We start from the raw sequence: 24550 nt of genomic DNA on the forward strand, positions 1-24550 counted from the left end.
ATATTTTGCATACAAATTATATTATAGCAAATCCCCAAGAAATTTCAATCGATTTGAGATGATATAATTATATCTGATATATGTTTATTTTAAAAAATACATATATTAAATATGCGATTAAAAGAAAGTTTGATTTATTTATATAATTTATTTATCATAATTGTAGGTATCATTAGATATGTGTATTCTTTTATCAAATACTTAAACATAGAATCTTAAAAAAAAATCAAAATTAAATTATACAAACTTAAAAATATATATATTATCAACTATAAAAATATGATAAAATGTACAATTTTATTTTATCTTAAATATATGGTATTATATTACAACAGGGAGAACACTTGCGATTTTTTAACAACATAAGTGTAACTTGAATATGAAATATACAATCTTACGGGGTTAGTAGTTTTACTTAAAATTACTTACAAATAATATCGTCACATTTTACAAATCATATACTTTATTACATGCATCTTAAATCGTATTTACTTTTTACAATACAAATATAGCACCATCAATTCATTTGCTTGCTTAATTGTTTGTCTAACTAGTGATTTTTAATTGTAAATTTATAAGTTATATATTATTTTGATAGTTTTGTATCTTCCAATACAGTTTTCATCCAACACTATCATCTTCAAAAAATCTAGAACCACATACACGGTACACCATAAAAAAGTTTAGGAACCACCACTTTTAAACAAATTTTTTAATCGATTTTTTCTTAACAACAATTTCACACATGTATAGTCTTTTTTTATTTTATATATTTTAATAAGAGTATCTTAATTAACATTTTCCATTAGAGGAAAATTTTAATTGTTGAATTAATTGTGAATATTTAATGAACAATTCACTAAAAGACAATTGAAAAACTTTGCTTGGAAAAGAAAAAGTCGATGTAATTTAAATCTTTCTGAGTCTCTCTCATGTTCTCGAACCCAGCGTGCTCGGATGATAAAGCGTCGTGTCGGCACCCCATTCATACGGACCCTCGTGGGGACCTAAAGTGACTATAGTACCCTGGCCTAAAGTCGTATGAGACCCAGCACTGACCATGGCAGGCCCGGAAGACACGTAACTGAGAGGCGGTCGTGGTTGATCGCGCAAACGCGCATGTTTCACTTGCCGCTTATATCTGAAAGAGAAACACGAATTGCGACATTTTCGTTACGCGACCTCCTTTCTAAACGGCGTTAAAGTGTGTAACAAGAAACAGTGTGTAGGCGACCTTAACGCCTTTACTGCCAAGTAAATTTCAAGCCATGATAAATTATCCCGAGATGTCAAAAAATATGAATTAATAGAGAAATAAAGATAAATTATTACTTGATGTAAAATTATATAAAAAATATTATATACCTTCTCTATATTATAATACACACACGCACATATATATATTGTTAAAATGTTATTGCAATATTACAGAGAATTTCAAAAAATTAATTGTTTGTCTAACTTGTGATGAAAAATTGATGACTTAAATATTACAGAAGATTTCAAAAATTAATTAGATTTATCTCAAAAATAGCGATAAAGCAAAATGCATATCGAAAAATAAATTTTACGGCTTTAATTTAGACACTCTTAATATTAATATGTACAAACTTTGTCATTAATAACTTGAAATTTTTTTTATCGATATACTTACTTCGAATGCATGCAGCACAACGTACAGCTGGATATTATGGTCGCAATTCCGACGAGGACCGCTATTGCCAAGACCCATATCTGCGTCATGGAGGCATCGGCTCTCGCCACTATAGCGGCGCAATGCTGTACCTTCTCCACGTGATAAGCCTTGTATACCTTTTTTAATTCTTGATTCTTTGGATCAGTCAGCAACGCTCGCATCTCATTCAGATCGTAAGACTCCTTGCCGACCATCTGAAAGCACGAGCTGGTCGACGAAAAGTCCAGAGAGTTGTCGTCTTTCGAATAAAATTGCGTATCATAGACGTTGACACTGATAGGTAGTGAAAGAGCCTGTTGGACCGCTTTCTCAAAGTCCTCGAGTGTTTTCCTGACCTCGACCGGCGGCTTCGAGAATACGAATTTCAACATGTCGCGATCGCGCAGCAAAAAGATTCGCACAGTGATATTAGTCTCACGTCCTGGCGTCACCGAGTTGTTGGCTGACACGATCATTTCCATGAAACCATCTGCGTATCCAGCCATAGATCCTGTCGTCCTGAGTTCGCCGGTGCGCGCGTTCAAGGATAACTGTGACGGAATCTCTGTCTGCGACATGGCAGGATCGACCAAGGATGTGAAGGAGACCTTGCTCATGTTATAGTTGACGGGCAACGCACTGGAATCATCGTCGTAGGCTTCCAGGGTGATCAGACTCGTGTCGATGGGTACATTCAAGCGCACCCCTAAAGTCACGTTGTCTTTCTTGAAACGCGGCTTATTATCATCGATGTCCAGTACTTTGACAAGAACCTGTCTCTCCGAAGGATCCTGTCTGTTGTACGGTTTCGGCACCACGTCCGACTTCTTGGAAGAGTATTTGAAACACTTGATGGTCAGTAAATGAAACTCAGTGGTTTCTCGATCAAGACGACCATTTGATTTGATAACGGCGGAATTATTCTCCAACCGCTCCACCAGGAAGAGACTCGCCTCGTTCCCGTATACTATTTCATAATCGATCATTCCATTCTCATCAATGTCTTCATCGATCGCCTCGATCACACCGACCTTGGTGCCCACCGGCATCTCTTCCGGAACGTTCAACTCGATAGGCGGACTGTCAAGATTGCGCTTGAAGTGCGGCTTATGATCATCAATATCGTTCACGATGACTTGAAGCACCCTGGTCGCCTGTTGCGGCGGCTCGCCAAGATCTTGAGCGACCAGGATCAGCGTATAGCTGTCCTTGGTCTCTCGATCGAGTAATTTTCGCGTGCTGATTAACCCGGTGTCACTGTTGATTTTAAAGGCGCTCGCGTCTTTGCCAAAATTGCCGTCTTCTAAGAAGCGGAAGGTGATCCTGCCATTCGGCAGATTTGGATCGTCGGGATCGGACGCCACTACTTGGAAAACTGGACTGCCGATCGTAGAATTTTCCGCGATGTAGGCTACTTCTTCTAACGTCGGCCGGATAAACAGCGGCACGCCATCGTTGCTCACCACATCGCCAATGTACAGAATAAGATTCGCGTCCGAATATAAGGCCGGATCTCCGCCATCCTGCGCTCTTATTCGCATATTGTACGGTTCGGTCCTTCCTTTGCCTGTCAACGCTCGAGCCGAGTAAATCTCGCCGGTCGTATGATTTATTTTGAATAGTCCTGAAAATGATCAGAGCAATTTGCAATGAATACTTTAAATTATTCCGAAGCTATCTTATCTCTTTCCAAATTATAAAAATCTTGCTTGTAATTTTCTTATATAAAAAATATTAATATATATTTTTTATATTTTATATTTCTTATGCAAGGAAAGAGACAGAGAGAGAGAAAATTACAATTTACAATTAATTTTCTTTTTTACAATATATGACAAAAATTTCTCGTAAACAATGATTCAGATAGCTTTATTTCCTAATCATATATATTTATAGTTTATACTTATTTTAGAAAATATTTTTTAAATTGACATCGAGCGCATGTATTTATTTAATCTTACCATTGGCCTCACCCTCGTCGATAATTTCGAAATAAATCATCCCGCCTTCACCTTCATCCGGATCGGTAGCAGTGATGTTCACCACGCTGATTCTCACCGGCGCGTTTTCCGGTATCACCGCGGTGTACGATTCCTGTTCGAAGCTAGGAGCATTATCATTCACATCGAGGACATCGATCGTCACCAAGGCTCGGCTGCTTCGTTGCTCGGCTCCACCTTGCGGCATGTCCGATGCCACGACGTAAAAACGCAGCACCGATTGTCTCTCTCTATCGAGGGTCGTGTTCACAGCGATCTATAAATTATTCCTTTTGCTTTTTTATTTTGGTAACGAAATATAAAATTCATCTAAGAGATATCTAACAAATTAAGGCTTCTTTTAAAAATAGTTTAGATTTTTTAATTTTAGATGCTAATTTTAGATTAGAATATCTTTTGAAGAATATCTTTCAGATATTATAATTCCGACGTTACCATCTTTGATATTTTATGTTGTAGAATTTAAATTAGTTAATTAATAATAATTTAAATTAGTTAATTAATAATTAATTATTGAAGATTTTTACCTGGATATTACCCGTTATGAGATCCACCTCGAAAAGATTGGCATTTTCACCCGTCAAGGAATACCTGACTTCACCATATCCTCTTTGAATTTCCTGCTCGGTATTTGAACTATCCATATCCATCGCTTTCACATTAAGCACGATTTTCGAAGGCTTTGCCGATTCCAATACGGAAATCTTATAGTCCTTTTGACTGAAAACTGGACTGTTATCATTAGTATCATGAATCTCGACAATTACATTGGCCTCTGACATCTTTCGTGTAATATCGTAATCTTTAGCGAGTGCTCGCACTTTGAAACGAATAAACTGAAAAAAAAAAACAAGATTAAAATTTTAATCTTAATTATGGTAATTTATTGTTTTTCGATTTTCAGAACTTTTTATCGCAAAAAGTTTCTCATTTTTACAGTTTCTCTATTTAGTAAAATATTATCATATTTCTTACTTTCTGATTCAGCGTTTCGTAATCCAGTCTCTTGTTTAGTACGACATTGCCACTCTGAACGCCCACATTGACGTAACTTTCGTCATCGTTCTCTCTCACCAATTCGAACCTCTGAACCGGATATCCGGTCGTCGGCTCTTTCGCCGATAACATCAACAGCGTCGTGCCCAGGGGTTGTTCCTCCGGAACCGTGATCTTTATCGTTGGATTGTTCGGCGACCATCCAGGATTGGTGAACGTCGGATTGTCGTCGCTGTAAGCTTGAATGTAGATAGTCACCTCCACTTTTGCCTCTTGCTCATCTTTATTGACGAGAGCGTTTAAATCCCGCGCTTGCACCGTTAAAATCACAACAGCGGCCACTTGATAATCCAACATCCGGTTAACGGTTATTAAACCAGTAGTGGAATTTATACGAAATGCCGTTTTGTAATCGTAAGAAATCGTGCTCTTCAAGGCCACGCCAGTTTTATCGACAGCTCTTATCGGTTCCACTAGAGAATACTCCAAATATGCGTCTGTGTCGGGATCAGTCGCGACTACCTTTAACACAGGCTCACCTGCATGTAAACATTTTTTATGAAATAACAAAACAACCACAAACAATTGATATATAAAATGTTAGAATTTCAAATTAAATTAATCTGTGCAATTTATTCTTTAATGTAAATTTAAAACTCAATTTTTAAAAAATTTTATCCACTGTAATAATTAAATACAAAATGTTTCAGGATCTCCAGGATCTTTCAATTTTAATGATTTACAATTAGATATAAAATGGCTATTATTTAATAAAAATAGATATATAATTGCGAATTTAATAAATGTTAATTGTTAATAACATACCGATGCTCGCACGTTCCGAAACATAAACCAGATATGTTGATTCGTTGAATGTCGGTGGCTTATTATTTACATCTATAATGTTCACTGTCACAGTAGTAGTGGCAGTTTCCTTGACAGGTGTACCGGAATCAACGGCGTATACGATGACCTCGTATTTTTCACCACCGGTCTCCAAATCCAACCGGGCATCAGGTGATACAGTTATAATGCCAGAACTGTAACCAATAAAAATTTTATTAGCTATTGATATATTTAGATCTTTCTCATGTATTTTATATAAATCTTGCGAATTAAAAGAGCGCAAGAAAGGAAACTAGACATGCTTTCTGTAATATTTGGATTATCCAAGCAAATTTATGTCGCACCTAGAATCGATGACAAAATTATCTTTAGAACCGGACGCGATGTAATATTGCAGCAGATTGTCTCTTCCATCGGGATCATTCGCGACCACCCGAATGACTTCCGTTCCGGGTGACGCGTTTTCCAAGAGCCTCGCTCGATAAGTATTGGGACCTGGTAGATTCGACTTGTAGTTTCCTCGAAAGATGGGTTTCTGGTTACCGGGAACACCAACGCGAACGAATAGCTTCGCCTCGGAGTACAATGGCGGTGCTCCAACATCCGTCGCGTGGATTATTAATTCATAAATGCCTCTTTCGGTGTCTCCGGAACGAACCGGTTTCGATATAGTTACTTCACCTGAGTCTGGATTAATCTGCAAATTTTATGTTAAAAAATATGAACGTTCAAAAAAATTTTGAAATAATATTTAATTATATTATAAAGCTTAATAATCACATTTTTTAAATGTGTCTTTTATGAGATTAAATAGGATAAGATATATTTCGTATATTCATAAAAACATAAATGCTATTTTAAAAAAGTAACACATCAATTATAATATATAATATATTATATAAATATATTAATTAATATATACTTATTATATATTAATATTAATTAATACATGTTATATAATTATTAATTTATATGTGTAATGTATTATAATTGATGTTATCTAAAATAAAGATAATACTTTTAATAAAAGAATTAATAATATTTTGAATATTATTAATTTAAATATTAATTTAAATATTAAATATTAATTTATAAAATTACTAGATTTTTAATGTTAATTAATATTAAATATTATCTTGAACAAAGAATTTTATTATTAAATATTTCAAATATAAAATAAATGTATAAATTATCGATTTCTAGTAAGAGACGTTTCGATAACGAACCTTGAAGACATCGTCTGTGATACTATTATGCCGGCTGATTGAATACAAGATTCTTCCGTTACCCTGCATCGGTCCATCGACGTCGGTCGCCCGGACGAACATTTGTGGATCGAAGCTGGTAGCACCTTCGCGAACTGTCCTGGAATACTCCGCCTGCTCGAACACCGGCTTATTGTCGTTAACATCGTCGAGCTCGATGAGGATATTGACAGCGGATACTCGACCACCGCCGTCTTTCGCCTCCATCGTCAAAGAATAGGACTTTTGCACCTCGTAATCCAGTTTCTTCGCCACAAATATTCCTCCCTCTTGTGAATCGGTCCTGAACTTATCCGCGCCGAAACCTCGCAATGTGTATGTTAATTCGCCGAAGGAACCGCTGTCATAATCCTTCGCGTAAACGTCACCGAAACGGGTGCCGGGTTCCGCGTCTTCCGAGACTACCAGTTTGTAGACTGACTGAGAGAACTCAGGACTGTGATCATTGGCGTCTAAGATCTGGATGTGCACTCTGGAGGTTGCCACCTGTAGCATAAAATGTACTGTAAATATATGTAATAAGAACTATCCACATTCAACAAAATAATCAGCGAGATGTCTTGCACGGAATTATATTGTCTGAATTATTTTCAATTAAAATGCAAAAAAAGTAAGCAATAAAAAATCATAATCAGAATTGTGCTGACCACTTCACTGGCTACGGTCGCGACGACGTCAAATTCGAGTTCCCTTTTTGTGAGGTCGTCAACGTCGTAGTCGAGAACATTAACGTCCTTAGCCTTGATCACTACTGGTACTCGACCCTGAGCCTCCTCGGGACTGACGGTGAATGCTTTACTGATTCCAGAATATCTCGGTACATCTCGCAACGCCAGGAAATACTTTGCATTGTCGCCCACGTCGCCGTCGCTCACAATCATGTTCAGACCTGCTTAATCACCATGTTGTCAAACAAAAGATCCTCTTGAATTATAAGGAAGAAAGATAGAAAGACGATAAAGATTTCAAGTCTTATTTTCGTTAAATTTTTCTGTCTTATAAGTGTCAATGGAAAGAATAACAAGTTGAAAAAATGCAAAAATATTTTTTTCAATTTAATTTTATAACTAATTGGATTGTCACGATTTTTAGATGGCTTAATGACCTGGCAGAGGAGTGTCCTTTCCAATATCTTCGGAGATCTTGATGCTAAAGTAATCCTCATTGAAAACGGGCACGAGGTCGTCCACGTCCGTGACAACGATCGTGACGATCGACGTCGCGGTGTCAGCTGGTATCTCGTTATTGATCAGCTCGGTGGCCTTGACTTGGAAAGTGTAGATACCGCCATTCTGCAAAATCCTGGGATCTTCGCGATCGAGTGATACGTTGGTCGTCACCAGTTTGCCGATGGTCACATCACCGTCGCGAGACATCTCGAGATCAAAATGGCCCGCGTCTTCGTCCTCCAATGTTAACAGTAAATTCCTAGATTGACCCGTATCGCCGTCGCGAGCTCGCACTATCAGAACCGTGTGACTAGCTGCGGTGTTCTCCGGAAGCGCCGCGCTATAAGGCGCATTCAGGAAAATGGGTGGCTGATCCTGCGCGACAAATTTTGCTGAATAAAAAAGAATAATAATAACGCTCCAAGTAGAAAATTGTTTCTCTATTTTTAAATATCTATCAGCTTAGCATCATCGTTATATCATAGGAAATTGACATGAATTCATAATCACTGAAATAATTAGACTCGCAGTTTTATTTTGTATTATTATTAGTCAATTAAACTTCATTTATTTTTCTTATATATCTATAGATTGAATTTAGCATATTTTCTTTTTTTAATTTAGGAATAAAGAACAAGTCAATAAAATTGAAAAATTAAGCATATTCAATAGAGCGAAGACTATGGCACAGAAATAAAACTGAAAGACTCATTACTTTAGCGCGAGTAAGCGTAAACGTTATTCGCAAGTTGTGACCTAAATCTCCACTTGACAATATTCGTACTGACAGGCAGAGATTGAATAACTAGTTTGATGATTCCCTACTAATTTTATCGCAAACGATGTTATTATCCAATGTAAGATCATCGCCAATTATGTACCGGTTATTTCAGTTATGATCGAGACCTACTTACCTGAACGTCGAGAACGTCAACGGCAACGGTCGCTCTAGCCTGCAATCTTTTTGACGGATCACTAGCTCCATCAACAGCCAGTAGATTAATCAAATACGAGTTCCTCCTCTCATAATCTAACGGTTTTGCTAGCGTGATCTGAACATCATATTTGCCCTCGGCGAGCTAAAAGAAATCATTGAGATAGGTATTAAATGTGTACCGGTACATTCAATTAATTTTTTTCTTTGAGACAAAAAATTATCTTAGAAATGAACTAAAAAAATTAATATATAGATATAAATTTAAATATATAGTAAATATATCTTTCTAGTGAAATAATTCTAGTAAAATAATTTAATTTTTTTACTTAGTAATTTGTTTATTAAATTTTTTTAGTTTTTTATATATTTCATACAAATTAATTACCTTTTCTGTAGTAATGTCGAAGACCTCGCAAACGTCATCGTCGCGCGATGCCGCGACGCATTGCACGTGAACATCGGCATTGACACCACCATCTTGATCCGTGATGATGATCGTATTCGAAGGAAGCAATAGATCACCCACGTGCGCGCTTTCCGGCACCCTGGCCGCGTATGGACGATCATGGTACACCGGTGGATTATCGTTTTCGTCGAGCACCGCTATTTCGCGACGGAGAGACACCGTGTTAGGTTCCGATCCAGCGATACCTTCGTCTGAAATGGGCAAGTTTATTCTAATTAAATCTAAATTGATTGAAATTTAAATTAAATTAATTTTCTCTTCAGAACAATATAATAAATAATTCCAATAATTTAAGTATTTATTATTATATCTAATCAATATTAGAGGTATTTAATTGTATATATATTCAAGGAGACATAAGATCCTAAAATTTATTAATTTTTTTAATTATATAGATTTATGCAAATCTTGCTGATTTTTTTACTTTATAATATTATTTATATTGATATAAAAAATATAAAAAAGAACAGATGCATATATATAGAATGACGATTAGTATAATAGATTATTATTTAATATTACATATAGATATATCGATCTACCTGTTATACTAATGATGACTTCGATGAGATCTTGCGCCTCCCTATCTAAGGCTTTCCTCAGGATCACGACACCGGTCTCTCTGTTGACGGTAAAGTATTCGCCGCTGATCGAGTAATGCAATTTAGATTCTTCAGGATCTTCTCCCTGAAGGGTGTAAACAGGAGCACCAGGCGGTGTGCCCTCCGACACAGCCAACCTGGCCATATCTCCACCTTGAACGAAATGGGGCGCCCTGTTTATCACCTGACTCCATGACGAAGACCACGTGGAGATTAGTAACAGCAAAATCGTCCACATCGTCACCTGCAATCGACTCGTGCTTTATCGAAGAGTTAACAGTTCTGATATGATAAAAATAATCCGTAAGTAAAGTAAATCAATTTATGAATTAATCAAAGATGATTAAAATTACTTTAAAATAAACATTAAAATAGGAAAATAGGATAAAATAGAAATTAAATTTATAAATTAACTATTCGAATATAAATCGAAATATTAAGAATCATATCTTTTTATTTTATTTAAATAATAAAAATTAAAATTAGAGGCACTATATCTATCTTAATTAAAATGGAAAGATGCGTATTATGCTTATTAAGTAGACGTTATTGGATACACTGTCAAATTCTTACATCAGGGTTCATCGATCTATTACTCGAAAAGCTACAACATGCGCATACAAACGAGTGTATACGGATCGGAAATGGCAATCGCGTGAGTAGGATACAAGTTCCGAAGATGTTTCAATCTTCGTTTAAACGTGACTCTACTTTTAGCCGCTCTGCGAGAGAAAAAAGTTCAGCGTGCAGGCGAACCGCGACCGGTATATACTTCCGACAATCTTTGCAATCTTTCGCAATCAACCGATGCAACACGGCAGCATCAGAATGCATTTTTCATGTTTGAGCGAAAGGCCGTTAGAAATCAGAATCCATTTTAGGAGTTCACTTCGTGTTCCCGGTCTATATAGGAAAACTCGACGACGACGTGACTAAATCGAATTGTACAGATTTATACCGGACGGAAAAGCGTGGTGTTTTCACTTTACAACTCTCAAAGAAATCTGACGAGCGAGAAACGTGAAGAAAATTATTTTTGCGTGCTGTTTTATGAAGAAGAATTGCCTGAGTCATAACTGACTTTCTGAGAAAATTTATATATGTCAAAAGAAATTATTTTTTTTATTTAGAAATTTTATCTTACTTAGGGAAAAGAAATAACTTCAAGAAATATAAAAATATAATACACAAAATATAACAAAATGCGCAATAATACAAAAATTACATACTTATAATAATTTTTTTTACATAAATATCTAAAAACAATGTTCTAAATAGCTTTAGAATAATACATGTGTCAACTAAATTTGCAAATTTAGGATCAATATTAATAAAGCGAGCACAGTCTTCCTGATTATGATAATAGCGTGCGTCTTTAATTAATATTCCCACGCAGTATCCGCGAGGAGACAGGAGACGACATCGGAGCGAGATACGTTTTATTATTAATATCGCGTAGGCAGATAAGACGCATCACGATGTTATTAGGTACCAGGAAGAAATGACGCTGGCAAGAGCAACAATGACATACAGCGTGGGGTAATGGCTCTGCATTTCCTCGACGCCTTCGTGCGTGCAGAGTAACCTCGACTTCCGCGTTCAGCCGGCCGCGGCCGCCGTCAGGGATCGTCTCCAGGAGAAGTAATTATCAATCGAGCCGGAGGAAGGAAATTTACGGTTGCCAGCACTTGCCTCTCATATATCCTATAAGTTCTCGAACGCAAATCCCTATTTATGCGCCGGTCGAGAAGATGCGCGTGTTGCAAAATGCAACCTTCCGCAATGAAAATACGTTACGAAGCATCATGCAGAAGCAAGTTCATAGGACGAAACAGTGCTTTAAATTACATGATAGCGTCGATGATTGCATGTACTTATGTGGCTTCTGGAACCTGCGAATGTTAATGTGAATTTTAAATCTAACAATTATTTTAAATGACAGGATACTTTTTTAGGTTGAGAAATTTTTTCTAATATATATATTTTCTTTTTATAATTTTAGCTTTATTCGCGATGACGTCACAATGTTGGTGAAGACATATTGCATCTGGCTTTCATCATTGTTGCTTCCTATCGTGCCTAGATAGATTGCAATCTTTGAATTAAATGAATAAAATGAAAATCAGATAATATAGTAGTTAACTTTGAACTTAGCGTAACGAAAGAAATCAGAAATTACCATTTTAAAACTGCGATTTCTATGTATAATATAATTAATTTTAATTGTTGTATGCAAAAAGTAATCCATTTAAATTTATATTTTATATGCACTTAAAATAAAAATACGCTTATGATACAATAAAAAGAAATAAATTTAACAAAAAAAAATAAATAAAATAAAAATAATATTTGATGAGTAAAGTGGATAATATCGAGAATTTACGATATTCATTTATTTGAGGAGCAAATAAAACTTCTCATGCGACTAATTAAGAATCAAATTTCGTAATCACGACTTTTATTTTTATAGCGGTGAGTTTAAATGATGTGCAGCGTTAATGAGATTTAATGCCTTATTTTAAAGCAAACTCGATTTCTCCGACATATTTGGAGTAATTCGTAAAGTTGAAAGGTGTGAAAACTCCGTGACGGCGATAAGCGCGTGCACATCACGGAATACGACACGTAACAGAACCTTAAACAGAAACGACCGTTAGTGTCAGTCAAGTATAAAATGATACCGAGAGATTGAATGATGGTTCTACGACCGCAGTGATGCAGTGAAGTAGAAACCAATATGCGACTCGCGTTCTACGAAGTACTTAAAAATGAATACTTGCGAAAGATTGCCGTGATATCATGATTACTCTACATTTAATTATGTCTTCTTACAGCTTTATAATTATAATTTCATGACAAACAAATTTGTCATAATTATCTATACGAAGAGTCTGTTATTTATGTATTTTCGTGTCTGCGTAATTTAAATTTATACATATTGATAGGCATGTAAAAAATGCGTTGCAAATAATATAATCGATATTTAATTTGAAATTTTCGGTAATTCTCGTTATAATATATTAATGGTATTTTTTTATTACAAGAAAAAGCAATATAAATCAGTTTTAATATAATTACCGATTTGTACTACTTTTTCAGAGGAATTTATTTATCGCAAATATTAGTAATCATTTCATTAATATTTTCCATCTTATAAGTTATTCAGCACAGAGAAATTTCTTCGGTATTTTAATAAGCGTTTTACAAGAAACAAACTTCCACGAATAGATACAAGCATGATGTATTAATCATTTCTCTGAAATAATTCTTATAGATCTATCTGATGTATTAAAATGTATATTCTCTTTTTTGTGGAATAAATATCTTTTCATCTGTAAAATTATTTTTTTCTCCGGTGACCTAAATAATTTTTTAAATAAAATTTTTAAAAGATTATGCGTTACACAAATAGCACACACAATTATATGTACATTGCAATTATTAAATACTTCAATTTAATAATTTAATAATTTTTAATTACATGAGCAGGAAAAAATAGATTTGATTTATCCCACGTTTCTTGTTTGAAAATGTAAACAATAGTACAGGAACTGTAATCAAAATTATATAAGTAACAAAATTCAAATAGATCCATTCTAGAGAAACAGGGAATAAAGAAACAAAGAAAAAAAAATAGGACAGATAACAGAAAAGACAGAGAGAAACAGAGGCAAAGAGTGAGAGAGAAAGAAAAAAAACCGTTACACCCCTTTTTCTCTGGTCTCCGTTACGTTACGCACTTGGAATCTTGACACCGCGTGACCAGGTGATGTCAGGATGAATGACGAAGAAAAGGAATATCCTGCTGCGCACGCGTGCGCATGTATCTTCTTATAGGTCTTCACTTTCATTAGTATACACTTCTCATCGAAAGATATTATCAGAAAATTTTGGAGTTCTTCAAACATTCAAAACTTATAGCTTCTGATTCTTTTTAAAATAAATACTCGAAAAATAACGAAAAATATTAATCCACATAAAAAAAATAACAAGTTTCTCGCTAATATAGTATATGATTACTTTTGAAATAAATTTTGTTTATTCTTTTTTTTTTGAGGGATTAATTTTTTTGAGTGACAATCTCCAGAAATTATTCATAATTGCCAAAAGTCATACAGTTCATCAGAAAAATTTTCAAATCCGTGACTATGCAACTTTTCATGATATTGTCCTTTGAATTCAAGTCCCTTGAATTCTTATTGTTAGACAAGCCGCAAACTTGCTGGTCAGAACTGGTTTCCTTGCGGAATGGCGAGAAAGATAACGAGATTTTGAGCAGACTTACGCGGCTTCGTTAAACTTTCATCCAAAATTGTTTTTTTTTTTAGTGTATTAAAAATTTTAGCAATACTCCAAGTTTTGAAAATTCAAACATTCAAATGCAAACTAATTTGCTAGAACGATAAATTAAAATATATAATAATCGATAAATTAATGCATTATTTCAATGATTGGAGTTATCATTTTATTAAACGCGATACTGTGAAAACTTAATAATTTCTGACAGGTTTCTAATCCGGTTGCGGTATCACCATTCCACGGATGTCGAACAAAAACAGCGATACCGTTGCGCCAAGAAAACGTCGTTGGAAACAAGACGATATCCTCAATCGATGACCTCGATTTCTCGATTTACAGAAGCATCGTATTCAGACCCAATCCGATTGTAATTTCCTCCCTTTCTTTTATGTCATCGTTTTTATTGTGCAATAAGTTTGTAAAATAATCTCCGATATTCAAATAAAAATAGTAATAATTATGCAGAGTATGGCTAACAAACTTAAGAGAACCGGAAAATCGTAGAGAAATCATTTTGATAAGATGAAAGAATTCTGGCACAAGAGGCAATAAACATTCTCCTTTCTTTTGGCATGAAATAAATAAAGCTAATGAGAATTTCTTCAGCAATTAAAGCGAAGTAGCATCACAATCCAGCTCAACAATTTTTATATTATTTCGGGGGATAAACGTACAAACTAATCTTCAACATTGTTTAATATTCTCCGTCACCCACGCTGCAAAAACGAGAGCTGATCCATCATTATCAACACAGACCCTTCATTATTTGAACAGTTTCTTCCAACCAAAAGTAAATCTCGGGGTCAACGTTTTCGGCAATTAGCATCTGCTCGCTGAGGACAATGAATCCAAGGATTCCATCTCCATTAGCTCAGAAAACTTACCTTCCAAAGTCGCTCCAAGATCCCGCGCGCTGGCACAACACAGTTTATCACCTCATCGTGTCACGACACCGCACGTGCTATGTTCCTGCGCACTGCTCTGTATGTTCACTTAAACGTATCGGCGGAACCGCGTCGAATCCGCATGACGCACCTGCGGACAGGTAACTAAAAGGACGAGCGGATGCGAGCGTGTCTCTTTACCCTCTCGGTCTCATCGGACGTCGGCGTCGTCTCAGACCGAAAAGAGAACCGACCGGTGTCTACCAGCCAATGAACAGGTCTACACTGCATCCTAAGAAGGTATGTGGCCTCCACCACGGGAGTAGAAGGTATGGAGAGAGAGGAGTCGCGCGCCACAGAGTAAGGAGAGTCTATAGTCCGCGCTCGGTAAAATCCGCTCGAGGACGACGACGATCCGAGGGACGAGATTTTTTCTCTTTCGTTACCAGGGTGTCGAATGACCCTCCGGATTCGTTCGATTTAATCTTCAACCGCCGGTGAAAGGGTTGCGCAAAAGATCTTGAAGGATTTGATTACGTGGCTTATGAAGCAATTTTCCTACGATTATACAACTAGAATTAAGGAAATTCTAATTTTTTTCTAAAATTAATTTTATTTGTTTAAATATATTTCTAAATTTTTTAAATAAATAAATATATATATAAGGCTTTAGAAAAATAGAAATTTTCTATATTCTATTCTATTTAATATCTTGATATTAAATTTTTCTTATAAAAATTTTTAATGCAAAATGAATCATGTCTTCCACGAATAAACGTGTTGCCGATTGTGATATGTGATTTGATAATAATGAGGTATGACAAAAGTTGTAATGAGGCTGTGATGAGAAGTGAATCGATGATGGAATTGCATCATCAGTTTTCTTGACATTTGAAACAATCTTAAAGCGCTGTGACCTTTCGATATAGCTTTTTAATTAAGATACCATCAAATATACCAACGGGAAAGAATGATTTTCTCGAATTAAATTTGTCTATATCGAAAAGTAAAATTAATTCTATCTTCAGCATACAAGCGTTGCAATGAAGAAATAATTGAGTCAATAATTATAGTTTAAAGAGAAAACTTTGTAAGAGAGAAAGTAACAATTTTCATTCAATGAAGCGTTTATTTTCATAAAAATGTAATTATCTCCTTTAAAAACCTCTGTTTATCGTCTCTCCTAAGCTTCGAGAGCTACTTTAATTATAACAAAACATTGCCATTTAAAATTAAATCTATTTAAAAAATAATATTATTGCAGCATTTAATTGCATTAATATATTAATTGTGTATCAATTATTATAAGTTATATATTATTATTATATCAATTATTATAAATTATATTGTTTTATATCGATTTATGTAACATTAATATTGTCGATTAAGTCGAGCATTTCGAAAATCAAGTCTCGATATAGCATCGCAATCTTAAACCTCAGTCGAACCGATCTCTCTCACGAGTTCCTCGTTCTCGTCCATCTCATCAGAGAAATGGTTGAAAAGGTCTCTCCAGAGCGTTTAAGATGTACAGGCTATAAAAGAGCAACGTTAAAATGCCGAAGGCTCGGCGTGCCTTCATCTCGCTCCATTCCTTAGCCCGTTTCTCCTTTCTCTCTCGCTTCTTCATAACCGGTGGGGATAAAAAGGACGCGGAAAAGAGGTATTCGTGAATCGTGGCACGATTGCGGGAAATAAGAATGACGAGAGAGGAACCGAGAGAAAGGCAGAAAATCAACCGGGTAAGAGGAGGACCTCGCTTACGAGAGCGAGAGGGGGATTTGTACAGTTAGCAAAGGCCGCGGCGAACGCGCGGCTCCACCTTCGATGATAGAGTATCAACGATCCCGGCATCTAAAGTCGGACAGAGATTGTTTTCCTCTCGATATATACAGCCGGAGCAACTCGCTGATCAACATCTATCCAAGCTGTCGGAGATCAAGCCGAACCGGATTCTGGATCTCTCCAATCGCGCGCGCTCATTTTAATTTATTATTAGCAATATTGGCGAGCAATCGTTTGAATTTTTGATCCAGATGCAAGCTTTCTAGAATTCAATTAATTGACGATTAATAACGAATAATGATTAACTTATAAAAATAAAAAATAAAAATATTAGTATTGCAATTAATTTCTATAGCATTATTATCCTTAATTAATATTGCATTACTACTAATATTATATTTATACATTGCATGATTCTAATTATTTATACTTTATAATTAAATGTCATTAGAGAGATACAGAGCAAGAAATTACGAAAGAAAAATATGAGAAAATAACGCGTGTATGATTCTAATCTTTTAAATTCTCGACCGTGATGATGAATCTCGTGTCTTGCAGCGAGGCTGCAGGAATTCAGAAGACACGTAACTCGTCGCATCCTCGAGCGCGAGAGACGCGTTTGTACAATAATAAACTACACGCGATAGTAAAGCCGAGAGCTGCATGGGAAAGATTACGTCTGCAAGCATCATCTCTCGATGCGATTGTCTCTTTCTCTCTCTCGTTCCCTCTCTTTGTTTCAGCGGTTCGTAGCGTCTCGTTACGAGAGCATCCTGTTACGACTATGGGAAAACTCCCGTGATCTACATGAGGCATGCGGGGTGTTGTCAGTTAGATAACCCACTTCTCACGCGCACCCGCGCCTCTCACACGACAGGACCTTTTGAGGCATGACTGTTAGACGATTATGCTCGCGCAATTATTGCGATTACGAGCCGATTGCGTAGAGGATCGCTATTTCATGCGATTCAACCTCTCCCGCCGAATTACTGCAACGCTTTCGAGGAAAAACGGAAAGTGGCCTAATGAACATTCGTTTTCACTCGGACTAGGCGTGAATAATTGAATAATTCAGCGCAAGAGTGAAATAATTCCGTAATATGTAAGGTATATTTCGGATACGAGTTTTCGCCTACATAAGAATTAGATTCTTTAGATTATTGTGACACTAATATTTTCCAATAATATTTTTTTTAATACGATGCATGTCTAATTTTGAGGAAAAATGTTCTAATGATACAGCTAAGTATATGAATATGTTTTTAGAAGAAATTATCTGAATTATTAGTCAATCAATGTCGACATTATGAGTGAAATAAGTTTGATGTAACTCGACAATAATTGATCAATTTTACAAAGTAACATAATTCTACTTTCCGGAACTACTTTCCAATAAAGCATTCATGTGATTTGCACGTAACAGCTTTCTGTTTATTTATCATAATGTACTATAATAAATTCACTCGTTAACTTTCCTCGCATCATAGTTCATTATATGTGCTAATTGTTTTATACGCTAGAATAATTGATCCGATATTATAAATATCATTACTAATTGTACTATCATGTTATAATATTTATGTAAAATAAATTAGAAATATTAATCGTAAATAAATCTTTCCATTAAATGGACAAATTTATTTACTTATTTTAAATTGTCATTTAAAAAATTTAAAGATAAAAAATACTTTTTGAATTTTAATAAAATTCTAAACATAAAAAGGAATAAAAGTAATTTTTGTAAAGTTTCTTCCCTAGTTTCTAGAAATATTTCACGGATATCTTGTGGAAACCAGTTGGCGCAATTTCATTGATTGCCCTTTGCCAATAAATTATCCAATCAGAGCGAATCGCCTTTATCGCAGTCGAACCCTTTTACGGGTTTGATGGTTTCGTTGTACAAACGAACGCGATCGGCGTACCTACACGCCCTTTTTTTATTTGATTTTCGATTCTGCACGCCTCTGGGACAAATCTTTCGTGTAATTTCCAATATTTCCGCCGGCCGATCGAACATGTGTCTGCGACGGTATCGATTTCACGGCAACCTTTTATCGCGCTACGAATTTTCAAAGTGTGAAAAGGGTTAGGGTTCTTTCTTTCTTTTTCTTTCTCTCTTTCATTTCTTTAAAAGATACGCGAGTAGTATTATAAAAAAAATATATACTGAAAAATATCAGGTAAATCATATTTTTCTTTGTGACATATAATTATTTTTTTTATTTTTAATTCCACATAAAAACTATATTTAATGTACACTAAATATTTTTTATAAAATTTTAAATATTAAAATATTATTCTAAAATATTAATATTCTAAAATATTAACTAATATTTATATAAAATTCATAGGTTTTTTTACTGAATTTTCTCTTAATTAAATTTTTTTTGTATTAAAGAGTTTGTAAAAAAGAGTAAAACAGTTTACTTGAACGTATAAAACATGATTTTTTTGAAGTTTTTAATTATTATTCTGTTATGATTGTTATATTTTCAGAAAATAATAATAGCGTGATAAACAATGTGAAAGACATACGAAATATTAATGACCACTGCAAGAAAGCGTGACAGAGAATCGCAATGCGTTCACGCCTAAAAATTTAGCGTGTAATTAAAGAATCATTTCTTACGGGTAATAAATCCGAATGTCATCAACAATGGAGGAAATAATTTATAATGACTAACTCGAGCTATCAGCAAATATTGTTCTATAAATGTCCAACAATTAGTTGCTTTCTGTTCTCGCCTCATTATAAATTCTACGGGAGCATTCGAAGGCATATAATGCCAAATATAGTGGCATGGTTTCGCTAAGAGAAAGTGGTTTTATTCAAACTCTCATGGTAAGACCAACTTTGTCGTAGTTAAATTCCATTTGGCTTTCAATACACAAAAAAGTTACGAAAAATTACATTCTTCTACGATGCTACTATTTATCTTGTCGTAATAATCTCAGACTTTTACATTTTACACGTATATGCCGAAAATAAAGACAGCCAGAAATAAATATTTCTGACAAGTAAATTTTATAAAATCTCTATCTTTTCTTTTTATATAGATTTCTACTAAATATTCTAATAATTATCATTATATATACTTTAAAAGTAGTTTTATTTTATTATTATGTAATTATTTTTTTGCACATATTAATGCAATATAAATTTTTTAAATTATTTTCTCAAGTTTACAGGAAGAGAAGTAGTAGAATGGGAATAGCACATCCCTCTCTTAGATAAATAGTAGAACGTTCAACCGTTGCAATGTCTTTGGAAGATTAACATTCCAACATAATGTTGTGAGATACATCGAGGATAGATTTGTGCCAGGTCAGTGATATCTATACAAGATGCAACGCTCGTAAATACACGCACGACGCCTCAGGAAAATTACTGCTTAGGAGCGTTACAATTATGCAAATTGATCAAACGGTGCTGTAATCCTCTCACATTAAACATTCCATCTTACATTTACGGTATAAGAGAAATTTAGCGCAAAAACCAGCGGTGCACGACGAAAGCAATCATATGATTTACATATTGCTCGTTATCAGACTACAACAAAGTATCTGAGAAAATGATCGATTTCAAAAAAATATTTTGCAATTATGATCGAGTCGCGTCGCACAGATAATCATAAAATCCTTTTTAGCATAAAAAAGATTTATTCTAAGAGAATCTAAATTTAATATTGCAAATTAATTTAGCAATAAATCTAATTACTTATTGTTAATTTTAAGAACAGAAAAGATAAGTTCTATAGTTAATAATAAACCAATTCTACACTTTTAATATACATTTATTGCATTATTATATTTGTTTTAAGAAAAAAATAATTGTAGAGATTTTTAGACATTTTAATTACATATTTCAAAACTTTATTAACTATAATTCTAATAAAAGAAGTATTTATCTCTTACGTTCTTGCTATCTCGAATTTTTCTTGTCCAATTTTCTATTTTTCATAAATTGTGTAAATAGACAAGAAATATTTACAATAGTCCCCTAGTGACATGTGTGACGATTGCTTCTATTCGCACGCGATTTCTGCCAAATGTCAAAAGTCGAAGATTCAAGTAATCGTCACCAGAAGGCGAATGGACAGATCTGTTTGTTTCGATTGTAGAAATTATTGACAGTACACTCGGAATATATGAATATCCTTCTCGATAACAAATCCCCGTGCGAACATCTACCATGCGTTCTTGATATTATTCGTTACCGATATAGATCGATCTTATTCATAATAGAAAACCAAGACCTGCAGAGCGTTTACAGCAAACGTAATTTAAAACGTGAGTCATTCTGCAGTCATTCCGAAATCCAGCGTGTCAAAAATTGATGAGTTCGTGACCGATGGACACTAATATGTCGTAGAAATCGTTGATTAATGTTCCTATCTTCATATCACTAATCCTTTTACAAACTAATATTTCGTCTCGCACTGTTAAGTATACAAGATACACTCTGATAACTTTATTTGTTAGACATTTTCTTTTACACACACACATTATATTATAGCATAGTAATATTCAATTGATTAACAAATTTGCCTAATATGCACAGTCAAAATTTTTGTTATATTATATTTTTAGCTCCTATTATTTCTATTTTATAATTTTGACAAAATAGCAATATTGAAAATATAATATTTTTTATTAGGATTCTTATATATATACAATTAAAATGAAATTAAAATGAAGAAAAATCATGATAATTCATGAAACAATGAATTAATTATTGCAATAAAAAATCAATTCCTACGATATTTTTACATTAAAATTCTGTTCTAATTTATCTTGTTTTAACCCGATTAGGTTTTTGTAGTGATATGCATTATCAACTGATTAGCAAGTGCGACATATGGTCATCGTTGATTTTATTAGATTATCTACAACTTATTTTCAGCCATACATTGCGCACGATCGTTAGGTGACTACGGGACTATGAACATTCACGAAGGAATATTATAAATTGTAAGTGAAACAAATAATTGCATATTACTTTATAATCTTTTTCATGTTATATTTCCTGTACAAATAGTATCATATAAAAACTATTAAATATTTAAATGTTTATGTATGTGTGTGTATGATTTATTAATAGTCAAAAATATTATAATTTATTTATAAAAAGAAATTGTTTTTTTATTAAAAATATACATTTTCTTTTAATGTTCTTTTGTAATGTGATAAACGCCTGCATGTGATTTACCCGTTGTACTTTACAGCTAAACGGTATGCAAGAAAGCTTTATAGAAAGTATAACATATATTGTTAGTAATATTGATTTACTGATACTCGATTTTTTCTTTGTAATACTAGTAATAAAAGGACACATGTTATAAGCAGTTTTAATTTTTGTACAAAAAATTTTGCTCATGAATAGTACTTAAAAATAAAAAAAAAACGATTTAAATCTTAAAGATTAAATGATAAGAAGAAGTTTCAAACTCAAAACTTTTTATTAGCAAAATTCTTATTATAAAATATTATTTTATTTAATAACTTTGATTTTTCTTAGATATATATACATATATTGCACATATAATTTTTCAATGCAATTGCAGTGAAAATATTCAGGAATTGATTGTAAATTTGGGGGCTGATTGTACACGATAATCCCGAAGCAGTGTAATCGTCCTAAAAACCTCTAATCTTCTAACAAGGCGGCTACATCGCCATGGCACGCGTCTAATGTATACACGAAGAGGAGCGGGGAGAAACGCTAGAGGTATCCCTCTATGATGATTATGGGGTGAACCTACTCGGTGCCCCATAGAGCCTTACGGTGGCCCTGAGCTCATGTGGAGGGGGCGAAATACCCCCGGGATGGTATATATGTTCTAAGAGCCCCTTGCCACATGCACAGTACCAAATTGTACCCCGCCTAGTTCGTTTGTCGATGAATTCTTATTTTTTCATTTCCCATTTTGATCCGTCGCTTTCGTGATACAAAGTTTTTTTAATCGCGTAAAGTTTCTTCTTATCATTTAAGAAAGTGCAGTTTCTATCTTGTGTTGTGTACTATTTCAGGAAATATATTTTGTCCCTGAATTATTTAAAGGTACGTTGAGCATATTTGGCAAAGTTTTAAGTCTAAAGTCACTGAATTAAAATATAGTACATATGTGTGTATAAATTTATTCTATAACATTTTTTAAATAAAATTCGACAAAAGAATATTAAAAATTTTTATATTGTAAAAAAGTAAAGTAATCTTGTTCAGTAATATTAAAACAAAAGAAGGTATTAATTATAATATAAAATTAAGGTAAAAAATATAAAATTAAAATATAAGATTAAGGTGAAAAAGTAAAAAAGTTTTGAAAGAAATATCTTTTTAAAATATACAATCGTATAATAATAGAACTTTGATTCTTATATAAAAGAATTAGGACAAAAATGCTTGATCGTTTCGCGTTGCAGTAAAATAAATTCGGAGCGATGTCGTCGGAGTACTCCTTCTGTAGCGAGGGAGGTTTCGACGAACTCTCGAGCTCCTCCGATTCCGGTTTTGACGTGAGTTTTGAATCACCGAAACACGAAGTACCAACCGACACTCTCTTTCCTCCGGCTAAAGAAGAGAAACGCAAAAAAACGCGAAACACTCGTTGCAAAAGTCCCACGCAGGTACATATTCATGAATTTATTATAAATTATAATTTATTTTCTAAATCTAAACACAATTTTCCAAAAATCTTAAGCTTTTATAGAAATTTAAACGTCTAAAGATTCTTTAGAAATTGAAAAGATCAATTCCTTTTTTCAATTTTATTTCTACACAATTACAATCTTTATCTTAATTATCACTTTTTGTCTATTTCCTTAAAATAGATCTTTCTTCTAACTAAACTTTACAACTTTTTTATCTTGCGAACAGGTGCTGAGACTGAAGAGAAACCGACGGATAAAGGCGAACGATCGCGAACGTCACAGAATGCACACTCTAAATGACGCTTTGGAACGCTTGCGAATGGCCCTGCCAACCTTTCCCGAGGACACGAAATTGACAAAAATAGAAACGCTCCGTTTCGCGCATAATTACATCTGGGCGCTATCACAAACCCTGGGCAACTCCGAGGGTGGCGAGATTACGGTGAACGTCGGCAACGTCACGGTCAGCATCAGCGAGAACGGCAACATGATTACCTCGTCGACCGGAAGCTGCGCAGTGGCTGCCCAGAAGAGGCTCGGGCCCCAGCATACAGTGGGCTTTCCGTATCCTCCTCAGGAGCGATTCGTCGCACCGGAATGGCAGGAGTACGACTGCTACAGCGATCAGAGCGTGAGTCCGCCGATGCAATATCAACCCTGCTACGATCAGAGGATGTACCAGGTTCATCATCCTCAGCATCAGTTGCCACCGCCGCCACCTCATCATCACATGCCTCATCACAATAATATGTATCAGTGTCTTTAGATACGTCGACGGCGTGTACGCTTAATTTAATAACTCGGACAGCCGTTTCTTCAACGTCGATTATTTCTATCCACGAATCAATTTAGTTTCTTGAACTTTGTCATAATCAGTGTTACAATATTAGAAGAGATAGGAAGACAGATATTTTCTGGATATAACTTCATCGAAGGATTAGATAAAAAAGAAGTTGAATATAATTACATCTCTGA

General features: G+C 34.5%; 2 protein-coding genes across 3 annotated transcripts; one reads left to right on the top strand and one right to left on the bottom strand.

Annotated features, from left to right (window-relative positions):
• Nucleotides 1–147: 147 nt before the first annotated feature.
• Cad74a (cadherin 74A) lies at nt 148–15449 on the bottom strand. Of its 2 annotated transcripts, XM_083101979.1 has the most exons (15): nt 15140–15449; nt 11488–11848; nt 9897–10200; nt 9274–9545; nt 8866–9030; nt 7888–8326; nt 7430–7671; nt 6744–7268; nt 5862–6214; nt 5497–5711; nt 4651–5210; nt 4203–4511; nt 3637–3931; nt 1655–3299; nt 148–1141 (listed from the first exon to the last, which is right to left on the bottom strand). In XM_083101979.1, the coding sequence occupies exons 3-15, from the start codon at nt 10192–10194 to the stop codon at nt 931–933; spliced, it is 5529 nt and encodes a 1842-aa protein (XP_082958105.1). In that variant the 5' UTR covers nt 10195–10200; nt 11488–11848; nt 15140–15449; the 3' UTR covers nt 148–930. The 2 variants fall into 2 exon arrangements, with proteins under 2 accessions (XP_082958105.1, XP_082958104.1); XM_083101978.1 differs by lacking the exon at nt 11488–11848.
• On the top strand, nt 15442–24341 carry Tap (basic helix-loop-helix neural transcription factor TAP). Its single transcript, XM_083101980.1, is given in 3 exon segments — nt 15442–15487; nt 23364–23551; nt 23802–24341. Coding segments are annotated over 3 exon segments (774 nt in total).
• The last annotated feature ends 209 nt before the right edge of the window (nt 24342–24550 follow it).

The sequence above is a fragment of the Camponotus vicinus genome, unplaced genomic scaffold (genome assembly GCF_025532165.1).
Source record: "Camponotus vicinus isolate PSW18456_S1 unplaced genomic scaffold, iyCamVici1.0 SCAF_6, whole genome shotgun sequence".
NCBI lineage: Eukaryota > Metazoa > Arthropoda > Insecta > Hymenoptera > Formicidae > Camponotus > Camponotus vicinus.